General features: G+C 51.4%; 2 protein-coding genes and 1 long non-coding RNA gene across 5 annotated transcripts in view; 1 reads left to right on the plus strand and 2 right to left on the minus strand.

The window, feature by feature from the left end:
* The window catches only part of ALAD (aminolevulinate dehydratase), an 11985-nt gene extending 2564 nt beyond the window's left edge, over positions 1-9421 (minus strand). The window contains exons 1-10 of one of the 3 annotated variants that reach the window (XM_040631753.1): positions 9293-9421; positions 3785-3972; positions 2530-2580; positions 1948-2044; positions 1474-1609; positions 1278-1361; positions 1089-1177; positions 748-803; positions 573-660; positions 400-486 (exon numbers count right to left, since the gene is read on the minus strand). In XM_040631753.1, coding sequence (XP_040487687.1) covers positions 400-486; positions 573-660; positions 748-803; positions 1089-1177; positions 1278-1361; positions 1474-1609; positions 1948-2044; positions 2530-2580; positions 3785-3897 — 801 coding nt within the window. In that variant the 5' untranslated portion in view covers positions 3898-3972; positions 9293-9421. Of the gene's footprint in view, positions 1-399; positions 487-572; positions 661-747; positions 804-1088; positions 1178-1277; positions 1362-1473; positions 1610-1947; positions 2045-2280; positions 2402-2529; positions 2581-3784; positions 3973-9292 lie in introns of those variants that run through there. The other 2 variants (XM_040631754.1, XM_040631755.1) reach the window with 2 other exon arrangements.
* LOC121103087 lies at positions 4993-15961 on the plus strand. Its single transcript, XR_005835231.1, has 2 exons — positions 4993-5294; positions 15720-15961. It is a non-coding gene; the product is annotated as an uncharacterized LOC121103087 (long non-coding RNA).
* On the minus strand, positions 14013-16679 carry POLE3 (DNA polymerase epsilon 3, accessory subunit). The gene is made up of 4 exons (XM_008707994.2): positions 16466-16679; positions 16270-16355; positions 15810-15928; positions 14013-15536 (listed from the first exon to the last, which is right to left on the minus strand). Exons 1-4 carry the CDS (start codon positions 16529-16531, stop codon positions 15364-15366), a joined length of 444 nt encoding a protein of 147 aa, XP_008706216.1. The 5' UTR covers positions 16532-16679; the 3' UTR covers positions 14013-15363.
* Positions 16680-16900: the final 221 nt, after the last annotated feature.

The raw sequence follows: 16900 nt of genomic DNA on the forward strand, positions 1-16900 counted from the left end.
TTTTTTTTTTTTTTTTTTAAAGATTTATGTATTTTAGAGAGGGGTGGGCAGGAGCAGAGGAAAGGGGAGAGAGAGAATCCCAAGCAGACTCCCCGCTGAGCGTGGAGCCCAACGCTCAATCCCATGACCCCTAGACCATGACCTGAGCCAAAACCAAGAGTCGGACGCTCCACCGACTGAGCCCCCCAGGCGCCCCAGCCCGGCCCACTCTTGAACTGTGAAAGCACAGTGGCTCAAAGGCTCCGGCCAGCCCGGGGGCGGAGACACGGGGCAGGATTCCTGCTCAGGGGCAGGTCGCTCTGAACTCAGAGTCTGCAGTCTCTGAGTCTGAGATCCCAGAGTCTGCGGACAAACTCTCACCTCCCTGGCTCCCTGCTTGTCTCTGCTCTGCCTGCTCACCTTGTCCTTCACCTCCCGCACGATGTCCAGGTAGGGCATTCCTGGCTTCACCATGAGCATGTCGGCTCCTTCCCGTACGTCCCGGGCCTAAGCGATGAAATACTGTGTGGGGAGTGCCCAGGAGGCAAGCTGGGAGGGGGACTGGCCGGTGGCCTTGAGCTCCGGTCACTCACCACGGCTCGCAGGGCCAGGCCTCGTGCTCCGGGCGGCAGCTGGTAGCAGCGGCGGTCTCCGAAAGCTGGGCTGGACTGAGCTGCATCCCTGGGAAGCAGAGGCATCAGGGGGGGCTCCAGCTTTGGGCCAATGGGTCAGGGGTTTGAAAGTAGACTCCTGCCAATCCCCACTCACCGGAAAGGTCCGTAGAAACAGGATGCGAATTTGGCGCTATAGCTCATCACTGATACCTACAGGGAGACAACAGGGGTCAAGGTTCGGGCAGCCCTTTTCACATGTCCTGGGGTAAAGTGACAGGGAGAGGAAGGATGTAGGCTGGGAAGCAGAATGCCTGCGGTCTAGTCCCATTAAAGCTCTGGGCCTTGATTTCCCCATGTGAGGTGCGGAGGTGGAGGCGGATCTGTCAGGGCTGTTTTCACTTCCGTGATTCTCAGCAGATAGGGGGCAGGGCTGGTCCAGGCTTTCTCCTTACCTTCCCACACCCCACCCCCTCCCCGCCACACTCCACCCCCTACCCTGTTGCCAAGTCCATGGGCCATCAGAGCCTCCTTGATGGCTTCCACACGTCCATCCATCATGTCCGATGGGGCTACCACCTGACATCCTGAGGGGCAGAGGGTGGCCTTCAGAACTCTGGGACCCTCCTAGCCACTCTGCCACCTCCCTGACCCGGAGCTGCTCACCCCTGCCGGTGGCTCACTCACCTGCCTTGGCATAGGCCAGGGCCACTTCTGCCAGCCGCTGGCGGCTCTCCTCAGCCTGGAATGCCCCATTCTTGCTCAGGAGCCCTGCAGGACAGACAGTTGGGTTTGGGGGAGCACCTTGGTCCCTGGCCCATCCCACCTGAAGGAGAACTAGGAGTGCAGGCGGCAGCAGGGCTGGCGGAGGGAGGGAGCTCACCACAGTGACCATGAGAGGTGTAGGGGCACAAGCAGACATCACAGGCCACCAGGAGGCTGGGGAAGGTCTTGCGCAGCAGGCGGATGGCCTCGATAGCCGGGGAGTCCTCGGAGTCGGCTGCAGAACCCCGCTCATCCTAGTGGCAGGGGGAGGACAAAGAGGTACGTCTGCTACGTGAGGCCCTCGAGAGGCAGGATGGCCAGACCTCACAGAGCATAGCTCCCTACATGAGGTAGCAGTAGGGACTGTCCCCATTTTGCATAGGGCACTTGACCTGCCCAGTCAGGGGGTCATGGCCCTACTTAGCTTCCTGTCCCTATGCAGGTGCTGTCATCAGGCGGGGGCCATGTCCCCTCGCCCATGCCCCAGGGCCAGCTCAAGGCCGTAATGAGGGCACAGTCCGTGTGGGAGCTCAGCTCACCCTCTCCCGACCCTCCCTTGTCCTCCCCTCGAACTCTGCTTCCGATTCTCCACCTTGGGGACTCTGCTGGGGACTCCAAAGACCAGGACACAGCGCAGGCCCTCTTCCACCAGGGGCTTCAGCATCTCTTCCAGCCGGTTCACGCCATACCTGCATTGGCCGGGGCGGGGGCGGGGGGGCGCAGAGGGGCTGAAATGAGGCAGGTGGCAGGCAAGGGTCCCTTCCACCCCTCTGTTAAGAGCCAAGTTGCACACGGCACCAGGAGGGCTCAAGCCCCACAGTACAAGGAGGGGTGGGAATGCACCCACCAAACAGATGGGAAAACCGAGGCCCCCAGAAGCAGAGCTATGGAACTTGGCTGCAGAAGGCCCCTCCAAGGTTCTTACTGAACTCCCATTTGCAGTTCAGCTCTCCTTTGCAACAGACTCTGCTATGATGTCTCCGGTGATGAATGGGTAGCTTATTCCTTTCTGAGGCTGCCTCTTCTATTCTGGAACAACTTTGGCCCTGAGAAAACCTACTGAGCTAAAGTGGGTTTCTCCAGATCTTCTACCTCCGGGGTCTGCTTCCTGGCCCCTCCAGCTGGGAAGTCTCTCCCTCCATCCTCCTCTGGCCCTCCCCACCACATCTCCTACCTGGCCACTCCTGGGAGGCTGTCGATGGGCTGTACGTCATCAGGAACGTCCCTGCAAGAGTGGAGGTGGGGGTGGGTGGGCTATGGACTGGTAGCTGTGGGAAGGGCCAGTGGTGAGGGAGTGACTGGGAGGGACGGTTGGGGAGATGGGAAGGAGTATGGAAGTGGGGATGGAGGGAGGAGGTTGGGGTTCTGTCTGGTTCCCTGCCTGGCCAAGCCCAGGGCCTGAAATAATAGGAACAACAAGACTGACAGTGACAACCGAAGGAACAGGACTAGAAGAACACTAATCATACAAAGGAGTCAAGTGGCTACGAACTTGGGATTCTTTTTTTTTTTTTTTTAAGATTTTATTTATTTATTTGACAGAGATAGAGACAGCCAGCGAGAGAGGGAACACAAGCAGGGGGAGCGGGAGAGGAAGAAGCAGGCTCATAGCTGAAGAGCCTGATGTGGGGCTCGATCCCAGAATGCCGGGATCATGCCCTGAGCCGAAGGCAGGTGCTTAACCGCTGTGCCACCCAGGCGCCCCGGGATTATTTTTTTTTATAATAATTTTTTATGATGTAATGTTAGTCACCATACAGTATATCCTTAGTTTTTGATGTAATGTTCCCTGATTCATTATTTGCGAACTTGGGATTCTGAAGTCAGAAGGCCCTTGCCTGCAATCCCAGCCACTTCCGGGCTGGGTGACCTTGGCCAAGTTGTACCATGTCTTTGAGCCTCATGCCCTTCATCCGTATATGGGTGGCCTCGTTCATTCATTCAACGAATGTTGAGCGCTTATAACGTGCCAGGTACTATTTACTCTCTGGAGATACAAAGTGAACAAAACAGACACAAATCCCTGCCCCCGTTGAGAGGACACTCTAGGGGACACTATCCATTCTTTCCTCATAATGCATGTGCGCTGCTTAGCATAGTACCCGGTACACAGTAAGTGCTCAATAAATGTCAGCCCCTGCTAATATGAATAATCATGACTGCCACCTCTTACATGTACATAGCTCTTGACAATCTACAGAACAAACGCCTTCTCAGCTTCTGTCTTATCACAAAAGCTCAGGATGGCGGGCCAGGGTTATTATTCTTATTTTCCAAATGGGAAGACTGAGTTCTTTTCAAGGTTTGTTTGGATCCTAAGACTGTTGTCCTGAACCCACTCTCTCTTTCACACACACACACACACACACACTCACACACATACCCCGCCCCCAGCAGATCAGAGGCCTGGACCATTCCTGGGGACTCACGTGACGAAGATGGGGTAGATGAGGTTGGAGGCACTGAGGGGCGTGGCGGCTGCCTGCCAGGCGCGAAGCAGCGGGTGGAAGTAGCCGCTGTGCAGAACCGACTGGGGCTGCATGGTGGGCACGGCGGCAACGTGGCAGCCAGCTGGTGGGGACCGCAGGCTCGTGGGGCTTCGGCTGCGCGCTCAGCTCTGGTGGGGGGCGGTTAGCAATAGGAGGCAGTGAGACACAGTCCCTGTCCCCAAGGGATGGTCCCGTACCCCCATGCTCTTTCCGATTCCTGCCTCCCCTGCTCTCTGGCCAGTGCTCCCCCATAGCGCGGCTCACCAATCCCTGCTGGTCTAAGACAAGGTTAAGTAGAGGAAGGGAAGTAGGTCCCCTGGGAACTTTCCTAGCTATCGGAATAGAATAATCTAAGATTTCGGCTTGTATTTTCTATGGTCTCTCTCTTTTTCTAAAATGACATTTCTCCAGCAATTCGTTACAATTTAATTTTTTTTTTGTATTTTATCAAAAAAATCAATCTGTGATGGATTGGAAATTAGTATGAGAAGCACTGACCTAGACAACATTTTTAAGATTTTATTTATTTGACAGAGAAAGAAAGAGAGACAGCGAAGGAGGGAACATAAGCTGGGGGAGTGGGAGAGGGAGAAGCAGGCTCCCCGCTGAGCAGAGCGCCCGATGTGGGGCTCGATCCCAGGACCCTGGGATCATGACCTGAGCCGAAGGCAGACGCTTCACTGACTGAGCCACCCAGGCGCCCCTCTAGCCAACATTTAAACTTTGTTTATTCCATGAAAAATGTGCACGTGCTTGGCAGAAATTTTAGATAAGCAGAAAGAGAAAAATCGCCTGTAATTCCACCTCTAGAGAAAAGCACTGTTAAGGCCTTGGTACACACGCTAAGAGAATTAAATGGCACGTGCCTGACAGAGAGACTGACAGACCCCTGCAGGGGGGGCCTCCGAAGCTCTTTTCCAGCCCGAGCCCCTCCCGCTGCTCCCCAAGCACCAGCCACACTTGGCCGCTTTCTGATTTGCTCATCCTGCTTCCTTTACCTTTACCTCCTTACCCCCAATCCTACCCGCGGCCCGGCTTCCCTCTCCCGCTGAAGCTTCTCTTGCCCAGATCATAATCTCTCTTACATAACAGCTCTTTGTGGATCTATTTCATTTCATTCCGGGAGACGGAGCTTCTGCAGGGCAGGGTCCACAGTGAGCTCATTTCTGCACCCGCCCCCCACCCCCAGTTTTCTGCCACAGGGTAAATATTTAACTACATGAAGTACAAGACAACATGCCCTAAATGCCAAATAAGTGATGTCAGACAGAAGGAGGCTGGGGCGTGCACACGTTTCTTGAGCACCTACTGCGTGCCAGGCCCTGCCGGGCACCCACACCCGGGACTTCTCCCCGAGGCGACACTGCGGTCTGCGCGGGTAGGGCTGATGGAGTGCGTCTCCAACAGGAGCTGCCTGAAGGGAACCATGAGCTCCAAGGCGAATCTGGAGGTGGGAAGAAGCTTGCTGGAAGAAGATGTGGGCTTCAGCTGGGTTTTCCGGGATGAGTGGGTTCAGCTTGGCAGAGGGAAAGGGGAGAATGTTCCCTCAGGAAGGGAAGCAAGGGGCAAAGGTGGGGAAGGAGGAATGGCCGTGGGCTGTCATGAGGACTGGGGAGGCAACGGAGGATGTGTGTACCAGGGAGGGGACAAGAGGAGGCCAGACTGAGGACAGGGAAGATGAGGAGGGGGCGGAGGATTGGCCGGCTCAGAGCCTGGCTTCAGGAAGATAATTCTTGCAGGCAGAGCAGAGCTGACCAAGCAGAGGAGCACAGGCACCCCAGGGGGGAGTGGGGAGGGGAGGAAAGGGAAGGGCCATTGTAGGCAGCCAAGAGGCAGTCTCTTGGGGCGGATGCTCTGAGCTTGTGTGACCCAGAGGGCAATGGAGACAGGGACAAGGCAGGAAGAGGGTTGGTTGGGAGCTGAGCTTCTGGAGGTGCCTGGGGATACCCAGCAGCTAAGTAGGGGGGAGAAAGGAGCCACCGATGTCTGCTGGTATGAATGGGACCTCAAGGCAAGGACTTATTCAAGGTTACACTTAGTTAAGAGGCTAAACAGCAGGCCTATAAGCCTGACATGTCGCCTCCCAGGATGGGAATGGGGAATGGGGGTCCCCTAGCACACTGATAATGCCTTTCTCTCCAGTCTCTCGGGTTCCTTTAGCTCCCTCCCAACCAGCTCAGGGGCCCATGTTTATCCATTCCTCTTCCTTGGCAGGGTTGGGGTTATCAGGAGCCACACAGGGACCCACCCTACTATCACATCCCCAGGCTGGCCACATCATCTGACACAGAGGCAAGTCAGGCCTCCCCAAAGATGTCCCAACCCCCAGATGAGCAATCAGTCATTCGGCAGATAGAAAGTCCTGAGTGCCCATTTTGTGCAAGATTGGCTGTCAGGTCTGCTAGGGGTTAGCTCAGCTCAGAGAGGTTAAGTCCTTTGCCCAAGACCACACAGTTGGTTAGTAAATGAGCCAGAATTTGAGTCTGTTGTAGACAATGAGTATAGGGTTTTATCCACCATACCCCACAGTCCTGCTGAACAAAAGATTCAGCAAGCATCTCGCTGCCTATACTATCTGCTTGTGGCTGGGAGAGATGGCGGACAGACAAGAGAAAAATAGACTGAGCGTATGTTATTTGCTGGGTACGGGACTAGGTACTTTTATATACAACTCATTTCACTGCAGGGACTGTTCCAACTTTCAGTGATAAGGAAACGGAGGCTCTGAGAGGTTAAGTGACTTGCTCAATGTCGTTCTGGAGAGTCAAGTCGGATTTTGAACACGCTTCTGATTCACCTCCCAGAGAACAACCTTTGTAGCAGGACCCTGGCTTCTGGAATCCAAAGCTGCATTCTACTGGCCTCAACTCCCCATCTGTTATAGAAGTCTGGGCGAGCACATGCTTCTGCTTATCAGAAGCAGCAGAGCAGGGCTGCCTAGGAGCTCTGCAGCCTGAATTTTACCATGGGGGGTAGGGGGGCAGGGTGGGGGAGGGGCAAGGGAGAGGGTGAAAGTGTGAAAAGGAGGCTTGACTAGGGCACGTCTACTTGCATCTGTTTAATTTTAGGGTTAGGGAGAGATCTGCTTTGAGATACAAGTGTCAATGCTGAGAAAAATTTTAAAACGTTGAAAATCACCAATTCTGTTCACCTCTTACATTCTGAAGTGGAAAAGGAGGTGCAGAGAGATGACAGGACTTGTCTGACATTGAGCAGTGAGTCAGGTGCAGAGCTGGCCTTGACCACGAGTCCCCTGCCTTCTAGCCCAGTGCCCTGTCACCTCAACCACACATGGTCATTCTGTTACAACAGAAACTTCACAGATATCTGTGGAAAAGAAAAATGGCCCCCGAGCCAGAGTCGCCTGTTTGCAGAGCCAAATCCAGGCCAAGGTTTTGCTTTGCAAAAAGTCCCTCAAGACTGGGAGATTTCCACACACTTGGGAGGGCACTTCTTCCGAATCAAGGGAGCTTCCAAGCCACAGCTTAAATCCTGTGACACCTCACTGAAGACAGCAGCCAGTCACCACGGGACCCAGCACCTACGCTCACCCACATGAGAACAGGTTAGCTTAGCTGGAAGGCAGGACGGGGTGGTGCGGAAAGAACCTTGTTTCAGGGTCACACAGTCCCACGTCTGCTCTGTGTGTGACTTTGGGCAAGGCTGCTGGCCTTTCAGTCTTTATTTCATAATCTGTAAAATGGGAGTGATACTATCAATCTTGCAAAGCTGCAGAGACGAGATTAGAGACAGTCAGGAGGTACGTGCCTGGCACCAGGTAGCAGCCCAGTGAACGTGTAGCTACTTTTATCACCATTAGGAGAAGTGAGCTCGAAGTAGCCCCCCCACCCCCACCCCCACCCCAGTCCACACAGCTGTGCCTTCCGCACCACACCCAGAAGGGAGAACTTTCACTCAAACCTGCGTGGCCGCAGGGTCTTCCAAGATATCTCAGGTGGGGTCCCTGCCTTCCAGCAGCTTCTGTGGTGAGGAGAAGTGATCACCACACAGATGCTGCAGCAGAAGGGGGGGGGGCGCTAGATGCTACCTATGGGAGGGGACTGCGTCTCCAGGAGTCAAGCATGGCTTCATGGAAGACGCAGTTTTGCAGACTGATTATGAAGGTATCTTCTTCCTTAGAAGGCAACTTCCCTAATCTGGGAGTAACTAAGTTGGGCCCTAAGAGCTGCCATCGTGGGGAGGAGGTTTAGAAGGAACTGCAAGGCCTGAGCCACCCCCCACCCCCACCCCCACCTTCAACCATGTTGTGCTCTGCTGAGGATTTCAGAGGCTGTGCTCTTGGCACAGATGGTTGGGAGCTGCTGCCAGCTCTGGCAGGTCCCTGCTGCTAGCTGGGGAGGAGGCAGTCAGGAGCGCCAGCTAAGGTAGAAGGTGGCCAGGGCTGAGAAATCCAAAGCCCCAGAAAAGCCCAGGATAGCAACTGTCAGGCAGTTCTGAAAAGGGACCAACTAACTGCCTGTTTATTCAACCAGCATTTCCTGAATATCTACCCTGAGCCTGCCCCAGTGCTAGATACAGGGATTAAAGAGAAGCATGAGAGCCAGGCCTTGACCTAGGGTTTTGAAGAGCCCAACCTCTTCTGGGTTTAGCCATCTGGAGCTATAGGGAGTATCTGCCAGTTCCACAGACTCCTAGAACATCTTGGCTAAGAGGATCCTTAAGGCTTGTTGATTATGTCACTGAAGTGATGGTGAAACTGAGCTCAGAGACAGACACTGGCCCGAGATCAGGCAAGGGGTCCGCGGTAGATCTGGGGCTAGAATCCAGGTCTTCAGCAGTCCAGTTCTCAGTGCCCACCTTGATACTTTAAGTAAAGATTTCAAAGCTGCACTTAACAGCAGGGGTGGGCTTGCGGAGAAGTCTGGGTGGAGGGAGTCGGGGGTAAGGAGATAGAACGTTGACTCTGGACTCGGCAGCAGTTGGCAGCCTGATGGTTAAACGCATAGGTTTTGGAGTCTGCAGACGTGGGTTCAAATCCTCATTCTGTCACTTTCCAGCTGCGTGATCTCAGTTTCTGCACCTGGTAAATGGCGACCTGAACCGACCTCAAGGGGCTATTGTAGACTTAATGGGCAAATGGATGTGACTTTTGTCTAAGTCTAGCACAAATCAACTGTTACTGCCTCCACTTCCCTCCCTCACCCTTCGAGGCACTTTGGGCTCTGTACTAATGGAGAATGCCCTAGGCGTCTCCAAGGGAGTGGACCCCAGAGAGGAGAGGCAGAGCCCGGGGCCGACCCCGCAAGGGTACAGCCACGCGGGGACCCCAACCCCGGCTGCAGCAGGGCAACCTGAGTCCAAACAAGGGCTCCACAAGGACTCTGTGCCCGGTTGCACCGCCAGCCCTTCAGGCGTACGGCACACTGGGGCCTGGGGACAGCCCCCACCTCCAAGTCCGCCATCTCCCCGAGTCCGGCCCCCACTCACCTGCTTCCTCAAGGGCTCCCAGCTGCCGCTCCCGCCACCGCCGTAGCGCGTTCTAGTCTCTCGGGACCCACGTGGGGGCGGGGCGGCTCACCCGGAAGCAGCTCCCCCCTTGCAGCCCGCCCCCATCAGCGTGCAGGCCACGCCCCCTGCAGGGCACTTTGCCTGCGGGCTGGTCAACTCCGGCCGCGGCTCCGCCCACGCACCTCGAGGCCTGGCCAATCGGGTGTGCGGAAGGGCTGGCGGGTCCGCGCCCCGCCCCCTTAGGGGGCCAGAGCTCGGGTGGCGGAAGGCGCACCCTAGCCCACGTAGGGGCGTAGGGGCGTAGGGGCGGTGCGGGCGGGGTCCCTGCAAGTAGGGATCAGAGGCGGTTACAGCCCTGAGGTTCTCTCTACTGTCCTCCTCTTCCCAGCCTAGCGCATACTTGGCGCTGGTTAATTGTTAAAGAATAATTGGCTGTCAAGGACATTAAAACAACACCTTAAGCCTAACACAACAGCTAAGTCCATTTTTGCAGACTGAATATTTTAAAGCTGTTGAGTTCAGCACCAGGCTGCCTTCCAGGTTTTCAGAGAAAATTAATTCCAGAGTAATTACTCAGGGCCTGCTCTGTGGCGTGGATTGAGAGATGTGATGTGAAAGACGCGGGCACTCCGGAAAAGCTCTAAGTCTGACAGGGGCAGGAACACTGCGAGATTTGACTAGGTACACCTAGGATGGGTACAGTGTGAGATTTGCCTGAGGGTCTGTGCGGGGTTTGGGCAGAGTACGTGCAGGGACGGGAGGGAACTGGTGAGGCTTACGGGGCTTGGGTGAGCTAGTAGAATTGGGTGGGTGAAGTAGGGGTGGAGATCAGTACCCTAGCAAAGGAATGCCTTTATAAAGATGCATCAGGGATTAGGGAAGAGCTGACTTTGACTTGCTGAAGAGGCCAGTGGGCTGGCCTCTTTATATCTCGAGGTCGGTACTCCAAACCTGTTTTATACCTCTTTATGTTCCAAGTTAAAGAGGCAGAGAGGCTTAATGCTAGGGAAATACGACCTGCGTAATTTCCAGCTACTAGAGTTCTGATCTGTGGAATAAGGGAGATGGTGGAAATGAAGTCATTTTTTGTGCATTTAAGAGTCAGGGACAGTACCATGCATTTTGCCTTCACTTATCTAATTTTGTTGACAGCTATGTTACTATCCTCATTTTACAGACTGCGTGAAGACAATCTCCAGGGAGATTAAATAATTTGCCCCATATCACACTGGACTTTTCTGCAATGCCTGCTAGTCAGGTTCCTTCAACTCATAGTTTAGATTCCCTGCTCATTTCTTCCATGACACCTCTGAGTTTATTGGTAACTAAGCATAATTAGGACCATCTACCTCAAAGAGCCCAAAAAGAGTGAAAAATTTAAGAATGCTGCTGTTTGGTGTAATCTATTTTTCACATGTCTCTCTTATTCTTGGCGGAAAGATCTGTTTCCATTCTCTACCCTACCCTAAGTTTTTGAAAATAATTTTACCTTAATCTTTCAGTCTTATTCACAAAAAGTATTGTGAATGCAACAATATGAAAAAATCTTAAACATTATGTTGAGCAAAAGGAGCCAGACAGTAGAATACATATTGTATGATTTCATTTATATGAAATACAAAGCAGGCAAAATTCACTTGTGTTGTTGGAAATCAGGATAGAGGTTACCATTGGGGAAGATAGGAAGTGCCTGGAAGGGAGACCATAGGGGCTTATTAGGAGGTTGGTCCTGCTGTTTACTGATCTGAGTGTGAGTTACATGGATGTTTGTGCAAGTTCATCAAGCTCTACATTTATCTGCACCATTTAGTATGTTATACTTTATTATTTTTATTTTTTATTTTTAAAGATTTTATTTATTTATTTGCCAGAGAGAGAGAGACAAGCACCAAGAGAGGGAACACAAGCAGGGGGAGTGGGAGAGGAAGAAGCAGGCTCCCAGCGGAGGAGACTGATGCAGGGCTCGATCCCAGAATGCCGGGATCACACCCTGAGCCGAAGGCAGACACTTAATGACTGAGCCACCCAGGCGCCTCTATGTTATTCTTTAATAAAAAGTTAAAAAAAAAACAAAACACAAAAAAACAAAACCAACCAACCCGCAAAACCCCCAAAACCTACTGAACTATTGTGAGTGCTTCCCAGGTAGTATATGGCATTATGCTAAATGCTGTGAAGTGCATAAAAATAGAGAGGAGTGGTTGCCAGGGGCTGGAGGGAGGGAAGCATGGGGAATAAGTGCTTGACAGGCACAGGGTTTTATTTTGGGGTGATGAAAACATTTTGGAACTAGATAGAAGTAGTGGTTGTACAACATTGTGAATGTGCTAAATGCCCTGAATTGGTCATTTAAAGATGGTTAATTTTATGTTCTGTGAATTTCGTCTCAATTAAAAGATAAAATTGGGGGTGCTTGGGTGACTCAGTCGGTTGGGCAGCTGCCTCTTGGTTTCAGCTCAGGTCATGATCTCAGGGTTGGCATCAGGCTCCACATTCAGCAGGGAGTCTGCTGAAGAATCTCTCTTTTCCTCTCCCTCTGCCCCTCCCCCTGCTCGCTTGCTCGCACCCTCAAATAAATAAAATCTTTTTTTTTTTTTTAAGATTTTATTTATTTATTCGACAGAGATAGAGACAGCCAGCGAGAGAGGGAACACAAGCAGGGGGAGTGGGAGAGGAAGAAGCAGGCTCATAGCAGAGGAGCCTGATGTGGGGCTCGATCCCACAACGCCGGGATCACGCCCTGAGCCGAAGGCAGACGCTTAACCACTGTGCCACCCAGGCGCCCCTCAAATAAATAAAATCTTAAAACACACACACACACACAAAACCACTGATTTTAAAATAAAAAAGATAAAATTGGTGCACTGAGTGCAATGCAGTATTTTGGAATGGCTACTGGAACAAAAAAAGAGCATTAGCAGAAAAACTGGTGAAATACAAATAGTTTGGTATTTGGTACTTTTTTCCCTCAGTTTTGAGGACTGTACCATGGTTACGTAAGACGTCAACATGAGGGAAAGCTGGGGGATTACATGGGAACTCTCTGCACTCTGCAACTTTTCTGAAAACTAAAACTGTTCCAAAGTAAAAAGTTCATTAAAGAAAAAAAAAAAAAGAAATAGAAGCAAGGCCATGGGTCACTAGAATAGGATCCTAGCTTTCATAAGTTAGTGGGAAGATCTTGAGCAAGTCACTTCTCTCTGATGAGCCTCAATCTCTCATCAGCAAAAATAGGATTAGGCTGTGAAAGTAATTTTCTAAAAAAGATTTTATTTGAGAGACAGAGTGCATGTGCACAAGCGGGGGAGGGGCAGAGGGAGAAGCAGACTCCCCACTGAGTGGGGAACCCCACACAGGGCTGGATCCCAGGACACTGTGATCATGACCTGAGCCGAAGTCGGCTGCTTCACCAACTGAACCACCCAGGTGCCCCAGTAATTTTTTTTGTTGTTGTTAAGTAATCTCTACACCCAATGTGGGACTCAAAACTTATAACCCCGAGATCAAGAGTTGCACGCTTTGCGGACTGAACCAGCCAGATGCTCCTGAAAATGTAATTTTGCATGGGTTAAAATGGTAACCTTCCCACCCTCCAAATCCAGATCAGAATCTCTAGGCTTGAAGGGCTGTGGCTTACATGAGATTCTTGCCTTGACCTAGTAAGCAATCTTCAAACTTCAGATACCATTACAGGAATGGTAAAGGTGCTTAGAAAAAACTGGTTGGTAACTTCAGATTCTTCCCAGGTTTTTTTTTTTTTTTTTTTTTAAAAGTAGTCTCTACACCCAGCATGGGGCTCAAACTTACCACCTTGAGGCAAGACTCACAGGTTCTACCAACTGAACCAGCCAGGCACCTCTTAAATTCTGTAGTTTTAAGTCATACTTCCCACTCTCAGGAAACATGGTTTTCTTAGGTAGTCAAAGTTTGGGAAGACCTAGCGCCATATGGAGGGAGTTCTTTGGGGATTCACTGACTGGGGACTTACAATGAAGTAGAAACAGACTGGAGTAGGTAAGGCAAGCCCTTCTCAAGCAGGTTGTGCATACCAAGGTAAGTACAGATTTCATGGGAAGCAGCGAGGGACTAGAACATAGCAATGTTCCAGGAATATCTACTTGGCAAGCAGTACACAGGGGAAGCTGGGGCAAGCAGAGATGTGGCAGGAAACAGCTCAAAGGAAGCCACAGGAGTCCAGATGGGACTTGAGAGCTTAGCTGAGTGGTGCTCGTGGGAATTAAGAATGGATGTTTCTGATGTGGAGAAGGAAAAAGCCACCAGATCTAATGATTACTGGGGTTGCAACTTTATGAAATGTTATTTACAAATTCATGATTTGAAAAAGTTATGTGGATTAGAGGTAATAGAGCATTGTGGTCGACATGATGGAGGTAAAGGTTGTTCTCCCTGATAGGATTCCAGAGTTCATACTTGCAAGTATTTAGAACAGTATCAGACACAGCAGGGACTCAAAAAATGTTGAGCCACTGAGCAACTAGTAACACAGAGGGTGCCAGGCAGCCATGGAAAGCTCTCGCTGTGGCTGAAGAGCAGCATCTGCTGGTCATCCAAGGCAACGCAGGATCCCATATTTACAAAGATTTGGCCCAGTCCACATTCCAAAAACTAAATATACAGGGACGGTCAGTGAGTCCTCCCCAAAAGCCTACTATAAACAAGCAGGATGAAACAGGAGTCATCACTTTTAACAAGAATGTTCTTTATTTGTACAAAGCATAATTTTTCTCAACATTCTTCACTCATTTGTCAACAAACTTTTGACTGCATTCATTTAACAAATTAACAGTGTCAAACTACAAACATTTGACTACCTGTCAACCTCCAAGCGCTCAACTTAGAGACAAACAAAAAAGTGCTTGGAGCACCAAATATCAAGAGGAAAAAAAAAAAAACTAAGAAGAACGATCAACAGAGTTACTTCAGAAGCAGTTAAAGGGGATGGTTTTTTGCGGTGGGTATTAGATTCCTGAGCACCATCAGATTTCTGCACTTTGGGACATGAAGCACGTTATCAAAGTTCCTAGGTTGGCAGATGTGAGAAAAGGATGGAGAGAGAAAGTGGGAATCTGGAACAGAGGAGAGGCAGAAGAGAGACAGGAAAGGAGAAACACAAAGGGAGAAAGCTATGCCTAGAAGAAATAAAGTTTGGAACTTGTCATGAATTGGGAGAATGAAAAACGAAAGTCACAAGCCTGGGAAATGGACTATAGGAAGCGAAAGCCTGGAATTTTATACCTCCCAGGAGGTGACCAAAAATCCTAAAGCCATACAGTGGTAGGCAGTGAGGTGCATCTAAGACTAAACCATCTTTATTTTTCCCCAGTAAGAGTGAGATATTGGTACACTCGCTTGACTAATTCCATTCTACACTGCTGATTTAAAAGCATATGTGCCCAGAGCGCAGCCACCCCAATGCCTACCAGGCAAGATAGAGGAGCTCCAAGCCAAGTGGGTCTGGAGGAATCAAAATTCAATTAATGTTACTGTCAAGTGAAGAGACAAGAGATTTCATTCCTTTCCCGTAAACTTTTAGTAGTTTCCTAAAGCTAAACACATTCTGACCACTTTAATAAGCTAGTATTGCCAAATCCTGTACAATCAAAACAGGCTGACCATGCTCAAAGCCCCAATTTTTCCTGAGCTTTGACTACCTCTGTGATCTGGAACACAGCAGGCAGCATGGAAGTCATTATTACTTTTTTGGAGGGATGGGTGGGAAGGGAACTGGCGATTAAAAACCGCCTAAGCATACATATAAGTAAACAAAAGAGATCAAATTGACTAATCAAATTAGCCACTCAGAATCCCGCTTGCCAAAAGTCATTACCTTCAGACTGATCTGGCAAAATGGGATTCTGCTACTCTGACGCTCTGACGGAAGCGCTGATTTTGATAATTTCGTCAGTTTTTATTTTGATCTTCTCAGGCTCTTCTGGCTAAGACTACTCTCCCCAGCAGAGAAAAGCCTCTCACAAACGTACCACATTTCAGGGTGGTACCTTCCAAGGTGCCACAGTCTTCCCATCCCATTAGTTGTCCACTTCCTCCTCTTCATTCTGTTCTTCTTCTTCCAGCCTTTCCTCATCTTCATCGTTGTCCTCATCCCTGCTCTTGTCTTGCTCTTCTGCATCTGTTTTTTTGTCTTTGTCCTTCTTCTTTTGCTCGGAAGCTTCCTTTTTGCCTTTCTGCTCTCTCCTATATGCTGTAAGGAGGAAGGAGGGGGTTAGGAGGCAGAGCTGAACCAAACAGACCACAGCAGCTAACTCCCCTAAAGGCTGGGGCAGAGAAGGAAAAATAACCTGCTCAGCATCACAAATCAGATCTGAGATGGTGCCAACCGAACCGATTCTGAGTCAAATCCAATACTTACTTCCTGTTCTTACAGGGACCCAAGCTGAGAAGACTCAGGGCCAGGTGAGCAGGTCACAAAGGACGAACATCTTCTACTTGGCTGAACAAAAGAAAGGGTCATTACCTTCCAGAGCTTCTTTCAACGGGGTAACGAACCGCTGGAACTCCATCTCTTCCATGGCCGAGAGCACATCACTGGCATTCAGGGTCTTGCGTTTCCCTTTCATTGCGAAGTTGTTGGCACTGAAAGAAAAAGATTAAAGGCCGTCAGGTGGCTTTCAGACTCCCTCTTGCCAAGTAAGGGGTGAAAAGGGGCACCAGCGGTGCTATGGAAAAGCCTAGGTCATAGATGCATGGATTTTTGTGACATGTTGAGTCCCTCCCTTCCCTGTACGAAAGGGTAGTTTTGTTGTTTTATTTTGCTTCAGACCTTGCAAGAACTGGATGAGGGCTGTGAACCTTCCCCGCACTGAGATAGAGCACAATTGTTGGGGTTTGTGGACTCCAGGTCAAGGGGTTTCTTTGCGGCTGGCTCCCTGACGCCCCCGCCCCAGCCAAGCTCTGGCTAGCTCAGTCCGCCTCACCAGGAAGTGGCGTACAGCACGAAGACGCTAGCGGCGCGGGAGATGGCGCTGCGAGCCTCCTTGGAGATGTTGACACCGTCCGGGAGCTGTGAAAAAAGCGTGGGTGAGTAAAGCTGCTGGCCCAAGACCTGCTTCTCCCGCTGCCCGCGCGTCCGCCCGTCCGCCCCTGGCCCATCCGCCGGCCAGAGCTGCTCACCGCCTCCTTGATGATCCTGGTGATGACAGCATTAGGCAGGTTTAGGTCCTCGGGCCTCTCCGCCATTGCCGCCGGCGCCGCGGCCCGCGCCTCCGTCTCAAGCCTCTCCTTAAGGCCGCTAAGGCGTCCGGACTTCCCGCGTCGCCACAGTCTGACCCAAAGAGGCTTCCGTCCCGCCCCACGTTGCCCACACTGCGTCCCACAGTGCCCCGCGCGCCATAGCCTCCCTCTTCACCCAGCCCCGCCTCCGTCTCGAGTCGCCCAAGCACCCGAACTTTACATGTCGCTACGGTTTTGGCCCTCCCGGGCTTCCGTCCCACCCCATCAGGACCCGGCGTCCCTTCCCAGGCTCGTTTCCCTGCTTCTTGCCGCCACCACGTCTGGAGACTTCTCATCGGATCAAGTGTGGCTCACTGGAGCTTCCGTCCCTTCCCC

This window comes from Ursus maritimus, unplaced genomic scaffold (genome assembly GCF_017311325.1).
Source record: "Ursus maritimus isolate PB19 unplaced genomic scaffold, ASM1731132v1 scaffold_17, whole genome shotgun sequence".
NCBI lineage: Eukaryota > Metazoa > Chordata > Mammalia > Carnivora > Ursidae > Ursus > Ursus maritimus.